The 25,015-nt window shown below is 43.5% G+C and overlaps 3 protein-coding genes across 10 annotated transcripts in view; 1 reads left to right on the top strand and 2 right to left on the bottom strand.

The window, feature by feature from the left end:
• Positions 1-74: 74 nt before the first annotated feature.
• On the bottom strand, positions 75-12,485 carry zgc:195001 (uncharacterized protein LOC567531 homolog). 2 transcript variants are annotated; one of them, XM_046415458.1, is made up of 6 exons: positions 12,065-12,485; positions 11,853-12,024; positions 2,292-2,318; positions 2,117-2,179; positions 1,763-1,902; positions 75-869 (listed from the first exon to the last, which is right to left on the bottom strand). In XM_046415458.1, the coding sequence occupies exons 1-6, from the start codon at positions 12,092-12,094 to the stop codon at positions 465-467; spliced, it is 837 nt and encodes a 278-aa protein (XP_046271414.1). In that variant the 5' UTR covers positions 12,095-12,485; the 3' UTR covers positions 75-464. The 2 variants fall into 2 exon arrangements, with proteins under 2 accessions (XP_046271414.1, XP_046271415.1); XM_046415459.1 differs by lacking the exon at positions 12,065-12,485 and adding an exon at positions 6,880-7,593 and having other exon boundaries at positions 11,853-12,020.
• Positions 12,486-15,218: 2,733 nt separating this feature from the next.
• On the bottom strand, positions 15,219-19,438 carry emc10 (ER membrane protein complex subunit 10). 2 transcript variants are annotated; one of them, XM_046415461.1, is made up of 8 exons: positions 19,100-19,438; positions 18,901-18,967; positions 18,423-18,535; positions 17,998-18,111; positions 17,417-17,601; positions 17,036-17,129; positions 16,037-16,134; positions 15,418-15,556 (listed from the first exon to the last, which is right to left on the bottom strand). In XM_046415461.1, the coding sequence occupies exons 1-7, from the start codon at positions 19,190-19,192 to the stop codon at positions 16,048-16,050; spliced, it is 753 nt and encodes a 250-aa protein (XP_046271417.1). In that variant the 5' UTR covers positions 19,193-19,438; the 3' UTR covers positions 15,418-15,556; positions 16,037-16,047. The 2 variants fall into 2 exon arrangements, with proteins under 2 accessions (XP_046271416.1, XP_046271417.1); XM_046415460.1 differs by lacking the exon at positions 16,037-16,134 and having other exon boundaries at positions 15,219-15,556.
• Positions 19,439-24,456: 5,018 nt separating this feature from the next.
• mybpc2a (myosin binding protein Ca) overlaps positions 24,457-25,015 on the top strand; it is a 41,747-nt gene continuing 41,188 nt past the window's right edge. For 2 of the 6 annotated variants that reach the window (XM_046415445.1, XM_046415442.1), the window contains exon 1: positions 24,510-24,546. In XM_046415445.1, the coding sequence (XP_046271401.1) occupies positions 24,525-24,546 (22 nt within the window). In that variant the 5' untranslated portion in view covers positions 24,510-24,524. Of the gene's footprint in view, positions 24,547-25,015 lie in introns of all 6 variants that reach the window. The other 4 variants (XM_046415446.1, XM_046415444.1, XM_046415447.1 and 1 more) reach the window with 4 other exon arrangements.

Raw genomic sequence — 25,015 nt, 5'->3', positions numbered from 1 at the left:
GGGGCCTCAGCACTCTTCTGTACAGTATCTGATCCCTGAATATGCAGTATCGCACAAAAGGCGCACTTTGTCAGTGTTGTTACACAACCGTTGGATTTATTGACTACATTCACCACATAAAAAACATACAGGCAGGCACTATAGTACATACAAGTCCTGCATGTTAGAAAAACTACAAAACCTTGCCTAAAATTCTAAGTTAAATTAAGTACATAAATAGATACATGATAGTAAATAAAATAATTAAGCATCTCTGGATATAATATGAAACAAAAAAGCTTTCTTCATGCATTAGGGAAAGCAAACGCAATCTACGAAGATGTCACAACGTGCTTCAGTTCTGCTTTACATCTCTAACACTTGTTCCCCAAACATCCCAACCTTTGTGTCTCCCTCCTGACACCTTTTGAAATTTACATCACTTGAGCTCCTTCCTCCCCCTGCATGCTAAACCCTCTTCCGAGTCACTGATCCTTTTTTCGGATGAGGCAGAACGAATTCGTGCCAACCCAGAAGGCTGGAAAAATCTTCTCCTGGATGTTGACTTTGAACTTGTGAATCAGCCTCACCTCCTTCTCGCCCTCTCCCTCCACCAAGAGGAACTTGATGATGCCGGCGGGCTGGTCGATGTAGATGCCCATGGTGGAGCTCAGGGGGAGCTGGACGTCCACGTTCTCGCTATTGTGCCAGACTTGGTAGCAGGAGCCAGACCAGCCGGCGCCCCAGGAGCTGTTGTTCTCCCCAAGGCCGCAGGCCCCGTCTTGGACCTTGCGGGGTGCGCTCTCACCGACCAACCCGATCACCACCCAGCCGTCATAGTCCACCTCCCAGTACCCGCGATAGCCCAGCAGACTCTCCTTACACAGCACCTAAAAGAGAGAGGACGCATGCAAACTGCAGGCCAAAGGTACTTGAATTTCCCTCGGGATCAATAAAATCACTGTCTATCTATCTATCTATCTATATATTTACAAACTGAATCTTCAGCTCTTTTTTAACTTTTAAATATCTCTTCTTTTATTCGCTTCTAAAATGAGTTTGGTGCTTTTTCTTGTCATATATGGTGGAAAACATGGCTTACACCATGTTCAATACTTCATGTTGTCAGTAATGTAAGTAATGCAGCTCATTGAGGAATGAAAATTTATTTTCAAATAACCCAAAAGTATCAAGAATGAGTGCGGTGGTGGAAAGTCCTAAAATACTTTTACTCAAGCAGCAGACTTTACACTTTGTACTACTGAAATATCTTCACTCTGCAACGTTTCAAAGGGAAGTGTTGTGCTACAGGGATTGATCAGGTGGAGTTACTTTTCAGATTAAGATTTTACCTAAAGAACACGTGGTGACGGCACAAAGATAAAGACACAAATATGATAACTGAAGATAACTGAATCACTAACAGCTCAAATATTCACCAAAAAAACCCCAACTTAGTTTAAGCTACTTTAGCTACCGTTGAGCATCTGCTGCTGAAGCATTGCCATATATAATAATTATAATTTTCCACTCACAGGGAACATTTTCCTGTAGAGGTACTTTTAACACTAAAGGTGACTTTTTGTATCGGAGTATTTTTACATTGTTAATAGTACTTTTAAGATGAAATGTTGCCAAACCTCTCCGATATCATTCACACATGTTGGTTTGGTTGTAAATATGTGACCTAAAATAAGCCAGATACAATAACACATTTTTCTACAATTATGACCAGTGACCGCAACATTACAGGTGTGATTACTCCCTAATGTGGGGCTGTTACCTGTGGGGAGTGCTCATATCTCTCAGGCCTGTTGGGATATGGGCAGACTGCATCTGATGTCCGAGCCACCTTACTGCCACCCTCCGAAATCCACAACAGTTTCTGTGCAGTTTTATCATCCAGACAGAGAGGAACCCAGTCTGAGAGAAGGCAGAAGGTGGGAGACTGAAGGTGAATGAGAGCACAGTGTTCAAGTGATTATCTGCATTATTCTGGATTTGCATTTGATTTACTCTATCATAGATTATTATCATCATCGATGTGTCTACTCGACAAGATGGTGCTCCATTTGCCAACAGCTTAAATTAATGCTGTGGCCATTAAATGACTGCATAAGACAATTAAAATGTTCACATTTCATGAAGCCAGCCCTGGTGGTGGGTTCAGGGACATTCGGTTCATACGGCGGCAGCTTTTCTGAGGGGACAGACAGGAGAGATAATAAGAGAATTAGAGAGAAATGCATCAAACTTAACCCGCTTTAAAAGGTTCTCATTAGTCTTTGGTGAGGCCACATGTTGCTCTTTACCTTCTCCTGCACTGCTGCTTTTCCGTCCTGGAAAAGAAAAAGATAATCTGTCATTTCCCTGTAACCTCCCACAGTTTGTGTTTAAGACGAAGAAGATTGGTGACACTTCATGTTAAACTTTATTTATTGACATGCATATCAGCATACTGGCTCTTCATTAGTCGTTACAAGTCACTTACTGATGCCTTATTCTGCATGAACATATTGTGCAATTTAAAGTTCATGAGTTTAAAGATGGTCTGAAAGTGAAAACCAGAAATTTTAAGTTTCCTTAAGCTGAAATAAATAAAACTTGTATGTTTAATGTAATGAGAAAAGATCAGTTGTTTCTTTAAATCCCGGGATGATATTTTTCCCGTCTCCTTCTATATAACAAAACATGTCAATGGACCACACCACTCATTGTTGCATAGTCAACTCCTTGTCTTTCTCCGTAGCCTCTCCCTCCATCAGTGCTTCTGTCAGGACGCCATTTACCTGCAGTAAATCATCTGCTGCTCTCGCCCCACAGTAGATCACAGAGGAGTATGTGAGCTATGTCGGCTCAGCACTGATTCATGAAGTGTCCCCGTGCCAGCCGAGGTTCAGGTTTCCACGTAAGGAATCCCGAGGCCGGATCGCACACATCACGGCCGCTGACAGCAGGAGTCTTATTCTAAGAATCTCCTTTCTGAATGATGCCGTTACTTCACACCGCCGAGGGCATGTTTGTCATGTTGTGGGCTGGTGTGAAATCTCTGTCTGTTTGTTCCGCCTCCAGTTTGTGAGTCACTGTGTCTTCTGACATTCAGAGAAAACTGAGATCCAATACTGGCCAGTCCGGTGACGATCCGGCACCCAGCTGCACAAGTCATCCACGCTCAAGTTGCTTTTTCTCGAATTTCACGCAGACAACTCATCTTTCTTACTCACCTATCACGCTGTTACGTCATCACATTAGCTTGCTTTGTGTATCCTTTGCTATTGCCAAAATTAGATAGAACAGCCTCAATATCCCTGATTCCATATGAGGGTACTTCTGAGATTTTAGACATATGACTTAGAGCTGCACAGTTAGTGCATTATAATTAATTAAAGACAGTTTGTGTCTTGTATGTCTCAAACCACTGCCTTTTCAATGTAAAAAAAAGCAGCATTTCCCACTCAGAGTCTTTTTCCAACCATCAACTGTATATGAAAATGGATAGCAGAAGTGCTCCCCTAAAATGAAGCCAAATCTGGATCCAAACCTGGATCGCCCCCTGGTGGCTGCCTGCAGTACAGCTCATAAACCCCTCTCTCTCCATGTCAGCAGACGGGACTTGGGTCAAACTAAAAAGTCACATCACAATAGATTTTGCCAAGTGATGGTTTCTGTCATTTTAAGTAGTTCTCATCACGCTGATGTATGCTGACGTGTTCATTTTTCTGAGTTTTGGTTTTTAGTTATTTGATACTATAAAAATGGGCTGCAATGTCATCATTGATAGCTGAGTTCTGCTCCTGATTGGGTCAGATGGGTGCATGGGTGGGAACTTCTCCTCCTCCTACACCTCCATCCCCTGATCACTACTCAGACTCTGGCTCCAAATGACATCACAAGAACAAGATGACAGCACTTATATCTTCGTCATTCGTGAAGTCTAAACGTAAACACCTTTTTTTAAAACGTGACTGTCGCTCTGTGGTCTCAGCAGTGCTGTCGCCCATGTGCCTGAAGAGTCAGCTCTTTCAGGTGGGTTGATCGATTCCGGGTACGTCTGAACCCGAGGGAAACACAACCTCTGCAACCTGCATGACCTTCAGCTGGGGATGGTGTCAGCAACATAACAGCCGGGTGGATAAATGAGAGTCTGGTATAACATATGCAAACGCTGGATGCAATGGAGGGGCTTCGCTTTCCCTGAATCGTGATGGCCTGTGTTTTTTTTTTTTAAACATGATGAGGGTGCCAGCTTTCAAATTGTTGCATGTCTAAGGCAAAGATCCACAGTTCTTCCCAGTCTAAAATACTGTGTGCTGTAATTAAAAATCGACTTATATGCAGTGTAACTGTATGCAGGAGCCCATTATGTGCAATACAATTACCTGACAGCAATTAAGACCAGAGCATTTAAGGATTAGTGTCCAGTTACAGACCAGATTTGAGTCTGGATACTGTCCACATGTCCTCACTGACTTTAGCAGCAAGTTTGCCAGAGCCCCTCAAAGTACAGACTTTAACAGACGGTTGTATATAACGCTGGACAGAGCACGTGAGGACAGGAGCAGAGACTTGGCAGGACAGAGAGGGATAGAGTGAAGGTCATGTGGTCTTCATTAGAAATTGGTGGAGCAGAAAAATGTTGGTGACAGATCACTTCGTCCGTCTTTCTTCCCCTCCATCCCTGATTTCGTCCACAGCAGGGACACGATGAAAGGAAAGCCATGTGGAATAGTGAAGGTATTAAAAGGAATTAATGAGGATAGCTTGGAAGCCAGACAGACGTGTTTGGGGAAACACTGCTCTGTAAACAAATTCATCTTCAAATCTATAAGATGACTCTGGCTTCTATCTGAGGGGAATGAGGTGAACACCTCAAGTAACCTTGGAGTGAGATATCAGGCTGGCAGAGGGCGAGGTGGGTGACTGGAGATATGCCAGCTCTGCTCTGCGGAGGTTAAACCTTTGCAGATGCCTGTTCACGCTCAGCAGGATCAACAGGAAAGCCCTGCAGAGATAAACAGATACTCAGAAAGATTGATGACTTGACATCACAGCAATAGAGACATGGAGGAGACAGAGTGGGGAGTGAGGCATTGAGATGTTTAAGGGCACAGACAAGTCAGGAATAATGTATGAATATCTGGATGAAGCTGTTGGAGTCGAACCAAACACTGACGAGCAAATAAGCTGTCTTTGCTTGTAACTTGGACAGGATGAAAGATCTTCGGTCAGGCAGGTTTTGGTACTGATCCGCGTCCTCCCAAGCACACGTTTAAAGGAGTGAACAGCTCAGCAGGACCCCCGCCAAAAGGTCAATGCTGCATCTCTCAGCACTTCACGAGGACGGTTTGCTGTGGACGGTTGTGAGGCAGACTGTTTCCCTCCCCAGATTCCTCTCTCAGTGGAACAGAGCTACATTATCTGTGCAGATCAGGTTCAAAACAACCCACTGAGGCAGCAGGATCAGAATATAGTGAGATGAAGATGGCGAAGGCCCAGACTCATCCCTCTGGTTCCTGTCAAGGCTCCCTGGCCGGAAGCCTTGAGCGTACACGTGAGTTGAAGATGGGAAGGAAAAGAAACACACAGAGAGGCTCCTTCTGTGAGGAAAGGGTAGAATTTAACGAGGATCAGCCTTTTCCAGGGCCAGCAACAAAAGAATGTGGATCCTGCACAGAACTGGCACATTAAAAATGATATTCAATCATGTTTAGTGTGTTTTACACAGCTGTCATTAGCTAATCACATTAGTTTATTGGACTATCTTTCAGTTATGGTGACAAAGTAAAATTTTGATGGCACTAATTCTTTTACGGGGAAGTTAATGTGCAGAGGCCGCGGCGCCGTATGTTACATAATGGCAGAATCAAGCAGCCATTTATAAAACCAAGATGGGCTTTTACATTTTGGGACTTGAATTACTGTGCAGCATTTCACACTTCATTACTGAGGCCGCCGGGGTAGGGATTAGTGACATTCGGGCTGGGAGATGGGAAGGAGGGCAGAGGGGCGTCTGAGTTATGGAAGATATTACGGAATGGGAAACACTGGGCACGGAATAGAAATGTCCAAAAGCAGGAGGGGAGGGGAGGATGGACGGTCCACCTGTGGGAGTGACAGAAAGAGAAGGAAGCAACGGCAGCATGCTGAGACAGGTGCATCATGTGGTGCAGGGGGACAGAAACAAGAAATGCAAGCTGTGAAACTGCAGATGAGGACCACATTGAAAGGGAATTTGATGAGCGACAGCACAAGTGCAGAAGAAACAGTAACCTCCCGGGCAGAGGCTCTTTTATGCACTTTGTTGACATGATTAATGGAGCAAAGAAAACTGGCAGGATCGACGGTGAGGACGGATGTTTGGCTCGGAGCGGACGTACAGGGACGATCAGCATGAAGTAACTTAACCACATCAAATAAACAACATATGAAACACATAATAAATTGATAATATGACACGACGACAGGCAATAAATCAAGTGTTGCCTGCTCATGTAGTCACAAAACTGTCTGTAGTTATGAATGTGATCTCGATGTGATATTTTGACGGTTACAAACAGCCTCGAGAGATAATACAGTACAAACTAACAATTATGATTTTGAATGTGAAACTTAAACAAAATACTGCAAATGTAAGGACAGGAGTTATCACTTGCAAATGCATTTTAGAGCTGAAGAGACAGAAAAATTGAGAATTCAGAGGCCACAGAAGTCTTTAAAAGCAGCAAACGTCACTTCTGACACTCAAGGAGAACACAAGGAGTACCTTTCAACTTACCTGTAACTTTATTGTATGTAGTTAGGAAGGATAACTGTCATATTGTAATATAGTTTAAAAGGTAAGACAGGCAGGTGATGCTTTCGTTGTCATGGTGTGAGATTCAGGTGAGGATGGTTTCTTACCTGCTTTCTTTGGCACAGGCATGATTCCCTTCGTGTTCACGGAGCTGTTTGGCATCAGACGAGGAGGTCAGGAGACAGTGATCCTGCGTCTCCAGAGGGTCACTCTTATTGACTTCCCAATGGGTGTGGGCGGGGGGCTGGGGGGTGAGCGTGTGTGTAGGGGTGGTGTGCATACGTTCTGGTTGGATGTAACGGTCACCCAAAGGGACGGTCCTGTCACATGAAACTCCTGGTCCTTCCGAGGGATCAGATAGATGGAGACAAGCAAATACCCAGTGTATCCCAAGTATGCACGCTCATTTACATACACATGGACTGAGCACGTGCGTGACATGCGTAGAAAGGAAATGCCACAATCTTTAAATGGTGAACGGAGAGATGATTTTTCGAGGTGGTGCCCACATTTGTGAAATATTTCAAGAGGACAGTGCCTCTGATTTTAAAACTCAAACTGACCCTCACACAAACCGTGGGCCTTTGTTTCTGTAAAGAGGAGCGGGGGGAGGGGGAGTCAGAGTTTAAGATGGCTGCCAGGTCCTCACTGGAGAGCTGTCGTCGGTACCTCGTCCCATCAATCAGCGGCTGCTGTGGGCCCACGCTGGCAGAGAACTCGAGGCAAAGAGTACTGAACTGCTGATGTGGTCAGGGCTTGAAAATAACAGCTTGTAACTTTCAGTCGTCTCAGGTGACTTCTTCCAATCGAGCTCACATTGGCTTGTGAGAAAATAAATAAATAAACAAAATGAGTACTTCTTAAATCTGGAGCTTGTTGATAAGTATACTTTATGATTGAATTTCCCTCGGGATTAATAAAGTATCTATCTATCTATCTATCTAAGTAATGAACAAATAGTTTAATTTATTTTCTATTTCTTTATGAAGTAGTGGATGATCAGCAGATAAAAAATGGAAAATTTGTGTCCATGGAGTTACTGTACATCCCACAGACTAAAATCTCAGCATTTCACAAACAGATGTTTTATTAATAAATAACCAAGATGTCAACCTTCCCCTAACATTAGCCAAAGTGAATCCTAGAGATTAAATTTCTTGACTGCTTCACAAACTGACAATCCCTAACTTTAACCAAAGTGCTTTGGTTGCCTCAGGCCAACCACACGTGGGAATCCACCTCTGCATTCTGCTGTGACGGATTGTGTTTTTAAAGAGGATTTCCATCAGCAGTGGGGGTTGTTTAACAGTGAACACAACAGCAGCTGAGATCCTACAACTGCAACACTTCATGGTCAGTCAGGTGTTTTGACTGAGAGACCCTGAGATTCACAAATTACATTGTGTGTGTTTAGTCTGATGGAAGAGATGCAGCAGTGAAGCCTGAGAAAAGTTCTAAAAAAGATTCAGATTTTCTAATCTTGTGCACACGTTATCTTGTTGGCATAAAATATGGATCAAAGATTTAAAAAAATATATTATCCTTCATAACTTTCACTTCAAGTCAAGCCATTTCACTTCAGTCTTTTCGTCTGCAATCCTATCATCAAATACGAAGCAGTTAACAGTCCAGCAAACATACTGATCTGAAGTAAGCTCAAAGTGAAACCTGTGCAAACGTGCCTGAGATGCAGACAGGCCCCTCACAAGGGAAACAGAACTCCAGGTGATAAAACATAAAAAGTCTTTTGCCCACACATCCCTTGCAGAAGTAAAAGCAGTAATACTACAACATGAAATACACAGATGCTGTAAAAGTATCGACAAAACGTATGACAAAAATGCATTCGAAAGTTAAAGTATTTACAAGCCCAAGCAGCTCCTTCAAGATGCAAAATCTTAACCAGAAACCTAATTAAATTAAACCTAACACAGATGACTGTGGAGGAGGAAAACATACAGCTCTTCATCTTAAATGTAGTGTAGCTGAAATACAAAGTAATGTAAAATTGAAATACTCAAAGTACAAATATGTCAACAGTGTACAGAACTGTACTTGAGTAAATGTACTCCGTGCGCTTCTTTATCACACAGTGAAAACGTTCACCAAGTGAAAAACAATAAAGATTTGGAAACTTTTTGAACGGCGAGGTTAAGTGCTTTCCTCAGTCCCTCGATCGAACCTCGTCATGTGATCGATCTTAGCAGGAAGTGACTCCCTGTCACGAGAAGGCGTCCTGCTGATATTAGATGAAGAATTTTGATGAAGTGTAACGACCCGCTTAGCGCCTCTGCTACAACACCAGATATGCTGTGTGTGAGGCATGAAAACAAATTTCAACACCTGCTGCTTACTGCTGTCAGTCAGGGGGCTTAAACAGTATTGTACCCTGACCTTTGGGTGAGCTTAGGGCCACCATACAGTCAGCGATCACTATACGATATTCCCAGTGTACATTACCACCCGACTCGGGACATTTCATGTCCTCTCGCGTTACGTCATTACATGCTAACATGATGCTGCTATGGTGAAATGTATAGCACGATGAGGCGCGAGGGATACAATAAGTGTAAGGCTGTAATGTGTGACGGCCTGCTGAGATGCTTGTCAGGGACTTGAGCCTCGTCCTGTCTTGGCTCTGACTGACAAGGCAGGTGCTTCCGCCTTCTCGTTCCCTCTCGGTGTTTTTGTCCACGTGTATTTGAGTGTGTTCAATCCAGAGCGGCTGAAGTCTCTGAAACCACTGCTGTTTGTTTAGAGTCAATACAAGCGGTGGAAGAAGGATTCAGGTCCTTTAGTTCAGTGGTGTAAAAATATTCTATTACAAGTTCGGTATTTAAAACCTTACTTTGGTAAAAGTGCAAACACATCAGTGTACAGAAAAATGGCCCTTGAGTGTTATTATATAACCAGATGTGGAAGTAGTACTCAGATTTTGTACTTTAGTAAAAGTGGCAATACCACAATGTGAAAATACTCTGTCACGTTTAACTTTTTTGCAAAGTTAAAGTACAAAAGTATCACTAGATTTAGATGTTAATATGAATGCATCAATCATTAAACAGAATTCTACCGCTGTAGCTGGTCGAGGTGGAGCCAGTTTGAGCTACTTTATATCTGGTTTTATAGTACAGTTGTGCTGACTATACAGTTAAATGGTTCCCAATCTAAGGTTCGGTTCTCTAAAGAGACACAAGATAAATCTGAGGGGTCGTAAGGTGATCACAGATCTCTTCTCTGACTGTTTTTGCAGGTGTGATTACCACACTGAATGGTACCTGTTCTTTCTGCCTTATTAAAAATCGCAGACTATATGAATAAGCAAACATATTTCCATTTCACAAGATAAAGTGCCGGACAACAGGTGCTCCCTCCTGTGTGCACTGCAGGCTTCAGGTTTCTACATCACACTTGTGGAGGCTGAATATTTAACCGGGATTGGCTTACAAACTGTTTGCGATGTCGATGATCACGCCCGTAGGCTGCGCCTCCTAAAATCAGATTTTTAATGAGCACAGAGAAAATTTATGAAAGTGAAAATATCCTCGGAGTGTCAGAGTTTGCACAGCGAAGCTCAAACATTCAGCTGCAGGAACAAGAAGAAAAACAAACACGGTCCTATTTCATATTCTGACATTTAAAGGTCTCTGCGTTGTATTGTTTACCAGATACATGCTTGTGTAAAATAAACTCCGAAAGGCAACTAGTAACTACAGCTGTAAAATAAACGTGGTGGAACAGAAAGGAATTTGAAAAGGAAACGGGAGCACAAAGCAGAAGCAGCTTGGGGGCAGCTGTGGCCTAGAGGTAGGAGAAGCGGCTTGTGATCAGAGGGTTGCCGGTTCAATTCCCCCCACCGGACGGGCAGGAAAAATGGGTGTGGTGGTGGAGTGATTAATGTGAAAAATGCTCCCTTCCATTAGCCGGCTGATGTGCCCTTGAGGAAGGCACTTAACCCCCAATATGTTCCCCGGGCGCTTGATGCTGCACACTGCTCCTGTGTGTTTCACTGCATGTAATTTGCTGGGTGTTGCAAACTAAGGATGGGTCAAATGCAGAAGACGAATTCAGTATGTGTATGTAAAAAATATATATACTGTCAATAAAGCTGATTCTTCTTCTTCTCCAGAAAATGGAGACATTACAGTAAAGTACAAGGACCTCAGTTCTTCCTACATTGCTTACTCCTCTCTCAATGAAAGCGTTTATCATGTGGACCTAATTTCTTTGGTAAACCACGCGTGGTTAAAGTGTCCAGATTTACAGTGTGAAAACGACAGGCCAAAACCAACGGGCCCCTTGCAGCTTTAGTGCCACGTAAACCTTGTAACTGCTCCTAAATCACTGGATGTAATAAGAGGGAGGACGGGAGGGCGAGGAGGGGGGCGTCCTGCCAGCACACGGTGTCGTGCTCACTTTGGTGCTATCCAAGTGACTGAGAGCCAGGAGATTTATGAGTAACCGCTGCAGTGTGAGCGGCGGCCCGTCTCATGCATGTGATCTCTGTGCGCTGCCGCCATGTTTTCTCCGTATTACGTTATTCATCTGAACACAAGAGCTTTTTGATTTCGTCTAACCGTTACAGCTTTCAGGTTTAAATAACATTAAATAGGACAGCATTTGAAATGATTTACAGCCCCTGCTGGCCTCTGGTGCAGTTTAGTTTGTATATGGATGGACGCAGTGGGACATTTTCTTCATTCCTTCATGACACTACAGGAAGTTATAGGTGTACCTACCAAAGACATACCAAGCATACTGTACCAGTTAGTTTAGCCCTGGTCTAATTAAATAACAGTGATTAAATTAGCAATTATTTTTTCCATGGGGCCACATGAGAAACAGAAAACACTGTGAAGGGCCGAACCAAAGGACTGAACTCAATTCTGCATATTACTAACTGTAACAGCAGTAAATAGCATTGTCTTGACAGGCTGGTAAGAGTATGTTAGGCAATAAAAAAGTGAGGTTGCCTTGCAAAAATGTAATTTATTCAGTCAAATTTCCCAAAACAATGGTACACAAAATATTAACTTTTATTTTTTTTTTTACCGTTTGTGACTCAAATTAGTGCATTTACCTGTGAAGAGATGGCTCCCTGTTGTTGGACCTGTCATCGACCGCATCGCTGCCAGCTCCTCCGTAATCCTGAAGTCCTGAGTCATCCCACGGACAAACACCAGCAACTGAGCTGCGTGGCGAACATCACAGCTCTCGTTCAAAGCCAAGGAGAAAAAAGTCAAAACGTGCCGCTTCACGTTGCAGCTGAAGCTTCGGATTCCCCGCAATGTCCTCGACCGGTTCGCCTGGACAGCGTGACATGTCCAAATGCTTCTTTTTATTCAGGGCATATTAGTGCTGCACTCTTTGACAAACTCTCCGTCCGAGAATGGCTTACTGTTTTCAGCGGGTTTGTGGGACATGACAAAGCCGGTCTTGGTTGCTGCCTCCTGGACGCGTGAAGCTTGGTAACAAAGCCAGCTAGCTAGCAAAGCTTCCGATGTCCGCGCCCTTTCAGCAGCAGTCAAGTTTTTCTAGTTCTCCGCGTGTTTCGTCTGGTAATGCCGACTCAAACTGTAGTCTTTAAACACGGCAATGTGCTCCCCGCAAACTAAACACACGGATTTACTTCTGCCTTCTGTAAATAAATACTTAGCTGTCCATTTTTTGTTAGAAACCCTGCATTCGGCATCTACCTTACTTCTTTTAGCGTGATCGGACATTTCTGAAGGCTAACGACGTCTTCCGACAACGACCGAATCACGTGCACGTCTTAAGCCTTACGTATCGTGTCAGTGAATAAATTCAACTTCAAAATAAAAGCAATGCAGCTTTATGGATATGTGAAATCATTTCCGAATAACCTTACACGGGCCGGTCAGAGTAAACCAAAGGGCCGTGTGCGGCCCGGGGGCCGTAAAATGCCCAGGTTTGGATTAAAGCAAGCTCGCACAGTGACATAAACCTCCTTTGAATGATTATTTTAGCATCAGCAGAGACTCAAAAGGTGTCTCGCTTTATGTGAAAGGGTTGCAGTTAGTCCAGTGGTGCTGAGCGAGAGAAAGAAGTTCAAACCTCACCAACTTCCTCTCCTCCACACAGCTGGCCAATCACTGCGTGACGACGGCGTGAATGTGACTGGATTTACAGTTTTCAGACTTTGTTCGAACTGTATAACCACATATACAACTCCAACTGATGCGTGCTTGATTCACGTTCCCTTTTCTGCCAAAGGAATACAGAAATAAAGTCAGTGAAGCTGGGTAAATGGAGCTTGATGGACCCCAGAAGGAAACGGGGAAGCACATAGAGGATTTTGGAGACATTTTGCTGCATCTTCCCAAAGAAACATCTTCAAAAAAGAAAGCAATTCGATCTTTTAAAATGTAACAAAGGAGTTTAATCAAGTGACACGCGTCCAAGATCGCCCACGATGCAATATGTGTACAACCACTGGACAGTCTTTCAGGTTTTAATCTTCTCATGTCACTTCCTGTGAGCCTTCTTGCCGATTGGTGACGCGTAACCGTGGAAACCTGTGCCAACATTTTTAAAACGTTTCTTTACTCCTAGCTCTTATAGGTCATCCTGATACTCCAGTTGTTTGTTATTTTTGGAAGTGTGTTAAGTTTAGCTCATTTTCCTTCACTCATACGTTATGTGTGGCCTCAGTGTAACTGACTGACAATCATGTGTGTCGGTGTCAGCGTCCCCCAGCTTCCCGGTACATGAACATAAGTCACAGTCCATGCTGAAAGGCCTCCCATGATTCATTAGTGCTTATGCTGAACGGGAAATCCCACACGCACAGCTGAGGTCGTGTTTTTAAAGTGCAATAAGGAGCTGGAAGCATTTAAAACCACGTTCATGTGTTCACGATATTACCTGAAAGCACACCTGATCACCAGCCCCTCCCTCCGCCCTCATTTGACGTCAGCACATCTCTTCACGAGCTTTATGTCGTCCGCCTCGTTTCATTGAAGCTCTCCCGTTTCCCTCAGCTGTCGTTATCACCTTATTTGTCATGTTGTACAGCGAACATGGCGGGTGGAGGCGGGTGGAGCCCCGCAGCAGGCCGCTGGGCTCGTCTGTGACTGTGGGGCTCGTTCTGAGAAAGGCCCGGCTGGTGACCGGACGGGGGGCAAAGGCCACCGAAGTGTTGAAGCTCAGAGCTGAGCCTCCTAAAATAAGAGGACGGACTAAAAACAGCCAGACTGACTGACGGACGTGGGGAAGAGGATAGGCGATGTTGACGGAGGGATTTTGGGACATTCTGTTTCTAAAGCCGTGTTGTTTTCAGTCTGTGATCTCCGTCCCTGACTCGTGATTATAAATACTCACAGAAAGGCGGCCAGGCCAGCAAAGACACAGCAGGAGTCCGGGTCCTGGGCAGACTGGTAGTCGCCCTTTAGTTTGGACTGGACTGGACTGGTGGATGGTTGTGTTTGTAATTAGTTTTTGTAGGATTTGAAAGGACTTTGGTGACGGTACAGTACTGTATGAGAACAGTATTTGTATATTTGTATATGAATACTGTAAACAGCTGACGCCTGCTGGGGGGGCAGCAGCAGCTGCTCTTGTCCTAACGGGGTTTAAACCCTCGTCGGTTTCAAACAGGATTATGGTGCTGAGTGGAGGATAACGAACCGACACAGAACTGGTTCTGGTTGCCCCATCAGTGAGGGAAACCAGTCGGGCCCACTTGGCCATTAGGGGATTTTACTGGAATTAGCTGGAATTACGGGGATGTTTGTCTTGCAGTGTTGAGGAGAAACTACTAAATAAATGTCATTGTAGTCAGTTACTAAGAATTTTTATGCTGTTTCTAATTCTTTCTTCGTATTTCAGCGCAGGTCAGCAAAACAAGTTGGGGCAAATTTGAGTGTGAAAGAATCACCTGCCAGTCAAATCAGTGAGGATTGCTCGCACTGATTTCATTGATTTATTTGTGCACTTGAGACCTAATTTAAGTCCATATGTTGTCCTGTCCAAACCTAATCAATACATTTGTTGCTCTTCACTGTAGACTTTGTTGTGCTGTCATTAATAATTAATTGTACAAATGCTGGTCGACTTTAATAAGTTTGTGTTCATATGCTGAGATTTCATTTTGTACCACATTTAATTTCTACTTTGCCTTTTCTTTCTTTATTTCACAGAAAACAGCCTCCTGCACACCTTCAGGGGGTGACAGGTATGCAGAAAAAAACATTTTCATGTCATTTTATTTTTGTTTTGTTCAATAGATTATCACCTAAAAACATGACTAACTTCTATTTCACAGTTTCTAGGCACCTTAGAAATATTCTTCCCTTCACAAGTCAGACTTTCCTGATCACATAAACTGTTATGTGCATATTTCGTATCATATAACATACTGTATCACTGCACTGCTGTTGCAGGTAAATCAGAGTGAAACAGCTGAAAACATAACAGAAAACAAAGATTAAGTAATAAATACTTTATTCTCACATTATTATTAAAAATGCAGTCACCTGCAGGGCACAATATCTCCTCTTCACTGGACACGTTCTCATTGTGTGTGTGTGTGTGTGTGTGTGTGTGTGACATTTATCCTCATTAAACAGCATTATGTACAGCATTTAAAAACTGATCAAGAGAATTATCTTTCAGGAAATACAGAAACGAAAAAAAAGGAGCAGCTGTTGATGTGGTTGATCACCGGCCGCCTCCGCTGCCTGCTCCACCCCCAGCTCCGCCACCTGATTGGTCCTGAGCGCCCGACATCATCAGGAAGAGAACGAGAGGCACGATGTACATCCACTGCAGGAGAGGAGCACAGAAAAGGAAGTAAACACAACGATATTTGTTTGCAAAACAACAAATTTTACTGTGATCACAGAGAACTTCTCAACAGTTCCAGATTGGTCATCTCAGATTAGGTTAAACGTATCATCTGGACAGAAGATTTAGGGCACAGGTGGGTGAGAGACAGCAGAATAAAGAAGAAATCTCAGGGTCAGACACCAAACACATGCTCAGCATAATCACTTCTTCTTGATGGCTTCCTCATTCAAAGCACTTTGAGTTAAGAAAACTGGAGCTTTGAACTGATCAGTCTGAAATGTATTTGGTATTGATCCAGGCAAAAAAACAAAAAAAAACCCTTCACAGAGTAGAAAAGCAGGAATAAGTGGGAAACAAGAGGGTGGGCTTCAGTTAGTCATACTGCTTAGGGGTTAAAAACATAACTTGAAAGAGGAGGAAGGGGGACAGAACGAGCCACAAGTAAGAAAACAGTACTTCAGTGGGAATCAGCTCTGCTCTCTTCCTCCCCCTGCTGGGGGCTGTGCTGAATTGGTGGCCATGAGGAAGATCGCACCTCCCAGAATCAAATACCACTGGAACACAGCACAGCACCAAGTCAACACACTGTCATCGAATGCAGCACAGAGTCCACACAGGTCACTGAACACAGCGAGAGACAGAGAGGTCATTAAAAGAGCTGAGACGAGCCAAGCGAGAGGACACGAGAGACAGGTCCAGGTCCACTGTGGGAATGTTTCAAAACATGGCACTCGAGCGGGGAGGCGGTTTGTGCTCCAACTGACAGCTCAAAATGTCAGAAGACAAACTAAATCCCACTGCCTGCTTTTAAGAGATGACTAATACTCATGTTTCAAACTGAACTTGAGCAGAATAATCTTGGATGAGTGCAAGATAAGTCCAGTTTTTCAATTCAAGGCAACAGCGTCACACCACCATCACCCAGCTGTGTGAGTCTCAAACCACAATGAGCACTCAAATTCAGCTCTGGCTTTGCCTGATGTGAAAGCTGTCAAACAAACTCGGGTACAGGGCCTCCATTTGTGGTCCAAGTCCACTTCCAAATTCTAAAATTACATTCAAATAGGATCAAAAAATTATTTGTCTCTTGCCATTATCCATTGCACATATTCTCCACCAAAAAGAAAAAGGAGAGTCCTCATGGGGAACACAGGAAGTGGAGGGGAGTGCATCCAAAACACAAACACAATATTAACAAAAAATGTGCAACTATTTTGACTTTTTCTACCACACACTGTTAAGTCAAATAGACCCATCTTCTGTGCTGCTGTGCCCTCATTGTAACACATCCTGCATACATATAAAAGGTGGGGTGGGTGTGTTGGAGCAAAACTGGAGAACTTAATATGTATTCATTAAACTATTCGGGGACAGAGCACAATTACCAAAGGCATAGAGTATATCTTTAGGCACAGCCTGCTTGCCTTATCAGCAGTTTTCCGTGGGAGTACTTACATATTTAGCAAAGAAAGATTTCTGCTCTTGTGGATTCTTCCCTTTCTTCTCAGATTCCTGTTCCATGCGTTCAAGGAACAGAGCCGTCTCAGGTCTGGAAGAAAGCTGACAATTAGTTCTCAAACAAACCCCAAAACAGCAAGTGTATCTGAAAGGCATAGAGACTTGTTCAACCAATGGGGAAATGATGTAAAGCTGCTACTCCAAGGCAAATATAACTGAATCAAAGACATCTGAAAAAGCCACCCAAGAGGATTTCACTAATGCATGCACCACTACAGATGTGCAAGGCAGCAACGCGCTACCACAAGCAGCTGAGCTCGGAAGAAAACCAAAATGAGAAATAAAAGGTTCTTATCTATTTAATAATGTAGGACTGACCCTGGTGCATTAACAGGAGCTATGATGCTGAGTGTGGTGTTGAAAACCTCAAGATCAACTTCATCTTCAACCTCAGAGCCCCAACAGGCTCCAGGTAACGTCACTATGGAGACACCAATCAGGTACCCAGAGACGTCCATGTGAAGGGTGATGACGTCGCTCAGATGGGACTCGACCATGGCACACTGAGGATCAGGGCAGAGTAAAGGTTCACGCTGGAGTCACACCAACGTCAACATCAGCAACACTTGTATCACATGATGTGGATATGATGCTGTTTGGTCATTTAAGGGTAGAGATTCAAGTTATTTAGCTACACACATGGCCTAAATCAGAATTTTAGTGGAAATCAAATATTTTCAATCAAAGTGTTAAGACTTAAAAAAGGTAATGGCTGACTGTCTAGCTGGCTCCCCGACACACAGAAGCTGACGGGTCCAGTCAAGATATATTCCTTAAAGACCATCGTCTAAAACAGACGACGTCACTTTTAAAGGTCCCCTCTATTAACACTTTGACCTGATACTACCTCAGTTCCCTAATGCAGTCTTCTTTGATAACTGTGTCTATGAAATACATACAGCTCTGACAAACGCTGTGAGGTAACCTTCCATCTGCCGCTCTGTCTGTCTGTCGGCCTGCAGGAAGACACGAGGCACTCTGATCCTGTACAGGCCGTCCACTGCAGCCACCTCCTGTGGAGACGTTCAGAACAAACACGTTAGAGATGCAGGTTCATGCCATGCCATGCCATGCGGTGCCGATCACACTCAAATCCTTCTCTGAGACCAAGGATTTTTATCTGTTAATCAGCAATCATTACAAACTTGTAATGATCTTTCTGCTGCAGCCTTTTGGTCTGTGCCTGTCCATGAACATAACGTGCCCAAAATGATTTTGTTGTTGAAACGTGAGGAATCACACCATGATGATGATGTGACTTTAGTAATCTCTCTTTTGGACTACAGTGCTGGTGAGTCCGTATACTTTCAGTCTAATCATTCACCTTCAGCTTGGTTCTGTCTTCCTCTGACAGCTGGTTCTGAGTCAGTGAGACGCTGGGCTCCCTTCCAACTTTCAGCACCAGAGCTCCGCGTACTCGAAACTTTGCTACATCATCTGAAACAGGAGGGACAACAGACAGTGAGAATACAGCAGAGAGCATGAAGGGATGGCTGGAAATTAGACGAAGAATGGCGAACCGAATGATTTAAAATCTATATGTTTTGAATAAAATGTTGCAGTTCACTGTCACTACTACTATGCCGTGTTTCACAGAACACGTTGCTTGTTCCGAGGACCGTCACTTGTGTAGCTCCAGGTACATCCGTTTTTCAATAACTCAAAGAGGCTTTCAATAGACAGACTCTTGAATGAAGGTTGGTGTACAGGGTTAGCGCAATGCTGCTCGGTTAGCTTAACATAACTGACAACAATGTATGATATAACAATATACGGATAAAATAATAAGAACACTTTCTCACCGACTTCAAATGAGTGTTCAAGAGGCACGGAAACGCCACTGAATTCAGTGTCCATGGTATCGCCAACCTGATAATGAAAATTAAAACTACCGTTAGCCTTCAGCTGCTTGGAGCTAATGCTAACTGCAGCGCTAACAGGTGCAGCTTCCGTTTAATCTCAGTCAAATGACAAGGTTAAACTAAAGCAATCAACACTTACCCTCCTGCCGTTATTACACCACACAGAATTCGTGCAAACGACAAACAAAACAGTCGACACAACAACAATTTTAAATTGTAGTAGACCTGCCATTTTTACAGAAATGGACACCAGACGGCAGTGTCAAGTGTGCTACGACGACATAAGCACTTCCGGAGCGGGGTTTTCAGAAGAAAAGTAAAAAAAAAAGAGTTACTTGTTTTCCCTTTAAAACGACGAACCGCCCTTTTAATTATGCAACACAATGTTTTGAATCCCAACAAATTTTGTTCAAAGGATTCACTACTCGTGTCTTTCTCTCTCATACACACGCGCGCGCGCCTCGCACACACACTCAGGTAACACGGGTTAATTTGTTCATGCTGACTGTTTAAAGGTATGTGCTGACCTACTTGCGTGCAGGTTGTTTATTGACATATACACACACACACATATATATATATGTGTCATCATCTTCTGATATATATACTTTCACTGTCTCTGAACCTGTCATCTGCTCTGCCGTCGCTGCTGCACAGAAACAGTATTTGGTCTTTGAATTTGTATTTTTAGAATTTTGGTATTTACAGTAGTTTCCTTATCTGTTGACAGAATGCGACTAATGAACAGGGTCTGTATGTATGCTGCTGTCTTGCAACCTGTCAGCAGCAGTTCAATGTGCTTTTACTTATTCTTGTTGAATTAAAGAGGTTCTGATTTCTGTCTAAATTTTGTTGCTCTGCGTTTTGGCAGAAGTCAGGAACAGGATGGATAATTTAAGTAAAAGACAAGCTGACGCGTTTAGTGTCCAAACAAATGATGTGTTCTAATCTATTCAATCATATTTTTGTTTTTGGGCCGATAAATAACCCATTTATATTTGCAATATGATAATTATCTATAGCCCAAACACAATGTGTCAAACAAACCAGTTCTCTCTCCTGCACTTGACAGTACTGTACCTTGAAATGAATCACGTGTAAACCTGTTGTTAATCACCTTTTGATTATGATTGCACTGGCAGATCCCAGACCAGCAGAGGCTGCTAACAGACCAGGAAAGGCCCTTCCTGTCACCCCCTGCGCTTTCCAAAAGCCTCTAAAAGTGGCATTTTATCAGCTGAGTAATAAATATTTATGTCCTGTGATGAACGGGGTTGTTCATGTTTTTAAATCCTTTAGTCAGCGTTCTGTGTTGTGCCTCAGCCTGGGCTTTATTTACCTGCATGTCCTTTTAAGGAGTAAATGTGCACTGAATGCCCAGGAGCAGAGCACTGCAGCTGCACTGGACCTACATCACCATCTTCTGATACTGTTTTCTTCAGCCAGCTGGGAGGACGTGTGCCTTTCACACCTGGTTTCAGAGGACGTCTCAGACCACAACAATGACCTCCTGTGATGTGACTATCTGCCTCAAATGTGTTTTGTTATCTGTGGGAAACTGTGACGCCTACTTAGTTCACTGACTGTAAAACAAGAGATGATGACTGCAGCTGTGTGATCCTTATCTCTGAGTCGGTTTGGCACAGACGCATCTGCTTTACCCAAGTGTGTCTGGGAAGCTTGTGTAAGTACATGGGGACTCAGCAGTGGTCTAGAGGTTTAAGATGCTGACCCTGTCTTTGCAGTGTCCCTGGTCTGAATCAAGCCAGAGCCTCTGTACTCATTTCCTTTTCTACCAGCTCTGCCTCATAGAAATTATGCTTACATACAAGTAATTTGCAGCAGGAAGTAGTTTTAGAAGGGAAACATACATCTTCTGCACGCACAACGAGAAAATGTTGTTCATTAACATAAGTGGCCAAATATATATACCATAATATATATACCAAATATACCAATGAAATAACATATTCCCTTAGTTTTCTGTAATATTTAACTCAAAAGTGGTGTTTCCTTAACTTAAGTGAACTTAACCCCAGCATGAAGTCCGGACTCGAGCTGTGGCTTCTGGCATCCATCAGCTCAACAGCTTCAGAGAGCACGAGCTCCAAAATGTGGCACCTCCAGACCAGAATTTATGGACTGCTGATCCACTCGTGTGGGCCTGCGTGCCCTGGATCCCGTCTGCAGTCACTAATTCAACGAGGCAGCGGCCAAAAGTCAGAATGTCCGTGCCTTCTCTGATTGGGGTTGTGTCCAGAAGAAGCCCCAAAACTTAAAGAGAATCAAACCGGAGAGGAAAGAGAAGCAGCAGAAGGTTTGTGCCAAGTGTGATTGATGTGATTTGTTTCTCAGTGCTTATTTCTGTCTGCGGAGTTCTGCTGACGTGCAAGAAAACCTCCGTGGATACAAGTGAAAGGCATCCATCATTTTAAACTTCCACATTTACGCATCAAAGTGCTGAAAATGAGTTTAAAAATCCAGCACTAATCCTTTAAAGTTTTGGGTATCAAGCGGTCGAGACTTTTACTTTTCCAGCTTCTTTTCATCTCTTTTCTTTGTTGTTCACTTTTATGCAAAACTTGTTCCGTTTGGGGGGTGTCACACTGTAATTAAAACCTGTGACATTCTGGTAACAAAGACAGGAATGTCCTCAGCGAGGTCAAAAACATGGCCTCCATGAAGACCCTGATGAGATGCAGATTAAAATGTGTTTTGGCTGAGTCAGCCACCCTCTTTATACAAACCAATCTAAGAGGATTGTTTTCCCTAAATCCTCACAAAAACACAGAAAACAGCGCAGAAGTAGCCGTTTATGAATCAGGGCTTTTTAAGACGGAATATGATCTTTTTGTGCCTAAACCCAACCAGACCTTAACCACAGAACTGTAACAACAGAAAAAGAAAAAAGATTAATCATATGTGACATATACGTGATTCAGGCAAACATACAAAGCCAACATTTCCTGTGCTTATTGATTGGGTTGACGTATTCTAAAAAGACAAGTCCAAACCCTCCTCCCTGCTCAGACTCTGCCGACAATGAAACCACATGAAAAACTAAACACACACAGGAGCTGATATGAACGGAAATCACAGGATTTTCTCCGATTGCACGCATCCATTAACAGCTGGGTGGTCATCCTCGGTGAGTTTGATGGGCTCTTGACACATCACGGTTATCACACAGTGTGCAGCATATGGCGAGCGATGCATGTGATTCCCTCCGGCTCTGCCTTTGAAACTGTGCAGGCCTATAGAGCGTCTTCTGCGCTTTACTGGGACAGCACATTACTCTCTGTCATCGGCCTTAACAACGGTGTCACCTTACTATTCTTAGTCAAATACATGTTTATTTATGTGAAACGGCGACAGGACTTTCACTTTGAAGGAAGACACTGTCATGTCCTGTCCGCCTGCGTGCTCTTTAAAGTGGAACATTGTGAAAAATGAGAAGGAAAGTTGTTTTGAAACGACACAGTTTGGGCTTAATCACTCAAAACTCAAACTGTTTACAGGCTGAGCAGATGAATCAACCAATTTGCAGGAATTAACAAGATTTTTTTTCTTCCCCCACAATAAAACAAACTTTGACACAAAATTCCTCCTTCTGGCAGCTTTAATCTGCTCAGTTGGTTTAACATGTTCTTCAGTGAAGCTTAACTAACGCAAGCGTTAAGTAACTCTGGTGTCATCACTGACAGCAGATCATCAAGGGCACCTATAGTTGGTCTTCTATATCCACTTTAAATCCACAATATATGAATGATTTCAACCCATTCAGAACGTTTAGTCTCAGCATAAACGCCTCTGATGAGCTGTGAGCGCACCAGAAAGACTGATTAAAGATAATTCAGCTTAAAAGTCAAGTAACTTAAAGTTAGAATATACAGTAGACTGAAGGACCTTTTATGTCCCATTCAGAAAGCCCTCCATAATCTTCCTTCAGGGTATTTTGTTCTTCTTGAACATCTGAATCTCAAGTTGCACTTGCCTTAAATAGCTGTTCTTCAGTCTCTGCCTCTCTTTCTGACTCAAGTCGTCTCCCCAAATCAAAGTCTCAAAGAATGTTTATTGTTGTAGCCAAGGTTATGGCAGCCTGGGCAGCAAGGAGTCAAGTGCAGAATTCAAAAAAGGGGGTGAATGCGTACATATGAATAAATGGAAAGTTAAAAGCTGCTTGAATGCATAATTTAATACTGACATTTATATTTCACATTTTTGTTCGGCTGGAAGATGCGCCTCGTCTTCGTAATTAATATCTTAGCCCGAGTGTCTGCGTGCGTGTCTTTAGTCATTATATGATGGGTTGGGAGGTTTATCCTGCTCCTGGAGGTCGGCGACCTCCTTCTGCTGTCTTTGACCTTGCTCCTCACATCCCCGCCGAGGTCCTCCAGTCCCGTAAAACACGTCCTGTCGACAGGCACGGCTACCACACAACAAATGGGATTGTCAGAGCCTTTAGGAACGCAAGGTTGCTGCTGCTTTGCTCCAGTTTTCTTTGCTTCCCGCCTCTGTGCCAAAATTATTTGGGTGGGGAGGGAGGGGGGCTGGACCTTATGTTTGACTTTTTAACAAAGTATTGATAAGGATGTATTTTGTGCAAATGTTTTCATCTGTTAGTACAGTTGGTTGGGTTCTAATAAAACGTTGGTGTTGCATGTTATGTTACGTTGGTGCTTTTCATCAACACCTCAGCTATGTCACGTTCAGACTACCTGCCAAGAAAGAGTCCGCCGTTCGAGACCGACAAACCGGGTCAGTTTAGCAGCCGTTTTGTGACCGTGTTTGTTGATAATGTCGGGAGTTTCCAGCCATTTTTGTGTCCACAAAACTGGGTGCCTTAAGGCAAAACAAAAACAACTTTTCCTGGTGTCTTTGTGCCTAAAGCTAACCAGACCTTAAGCACAACCTTGTCACAATTTAACATTGAAAACTGTTTATAATCCCTGGTTTGCAATCCAATCGCTCGGCTCGTAAAAAGAACCCTCATTTGCTCCTCCCGAAAATGTCAAACCGCCCGCCCTTTGGCAAAGAGAGAAAAATACCGACCCCTTATACATCTGTGACCCTGATAATTTCCATACAGTCCATTACTCAGATATTCAACATGTCGGGTCAAACACGAAACACATCTGAGCAGCTTCAGCCGCTGCCGCATCACTCGATCAAATTGTCAGCACTGATTAGTGTGAGTCGGTTCGTTAATGTTCTGGCTCCAGGGCCTAATGAGTTAATCAGCTGGCAGGTTTTCCCGAGGGCCGCGCTTTTCTTTATGGCTCTGTACCGCTTTTACCCCTCATGGTGTCTTCCTTCTCCTCCTCAAAGCTCTGCAGCTCCTGCCAAGGTTTCAAGTGACAGCCATTCTGTCACTCTCTTCCTTCCTTGTTCCACTTGTTGTGGGGGGAGGATGAAGTGACTGGCAGAGTGTGTGTGTGTGTGTGTGTTTGGGATGGGGGGGTTGCTGAGGTGATAAAAAGGCATGAAAGAGGAAGTGCAGGCAGATCCACAGACAAGGAGGGAGGAAGACGCTTTGAGAGGAGTCACTTTAAACAGACAAAGACATGCCTGAGCCCCAGAAGCCAGGTAAGCTGGTCCAGCCTGCAGGATTATCACAACTCACTGATCAAAAACAAAAAGCGGAAGCTGACGATGCAGTCATACGCTCACGTCAGTGAAAAAAGCAGATTTTTCAACCCAAAATTTGAAAACATTCTTGATAAAATGCCTGAAATTTAGATAAAAGTGATGGAAAATTTATCATCAAGTGTGTCCAGGGGTGATATAGCAAAACTAACAGGACTTTAAGGTGCTTTATTTTTATCTTATTGTCACCTCTAATATGGTCAAAGTATTTCTGAATATGCACGTCATTAGTTGGCTTGTAACTCAAAGCCGCTGAACACAAGCTTTACTCTGTAACGTGTGGTATGAGTTTTAGCTTTCATTAATTAGTTACAAGCTCACGTCTTCATAAACTCACCTTCACATGTCCCTGTGTAATGTGCTTGAACATGAACATTTACAGGAGGACGGTATCTGTGTCTTCCTACGG

The sequence above is a fragment of the Scatophagus argus genome, chromosome 16 (assembly GCF_020382885.2).
Source record: "Scatophagus argus isolate fScaArg1 chromosome 16, fScaArg1.pri, whole genome shotgun sequence".
Lineage (NCBI taxonomy): Eukaryota > Metazoa > Chordata > Actinopteri > Scatophagidae > Scatophagus > Scatophagus argus.
This window is presented reverse-complemented; position numbering and strand designations above follow the sequence as displayed.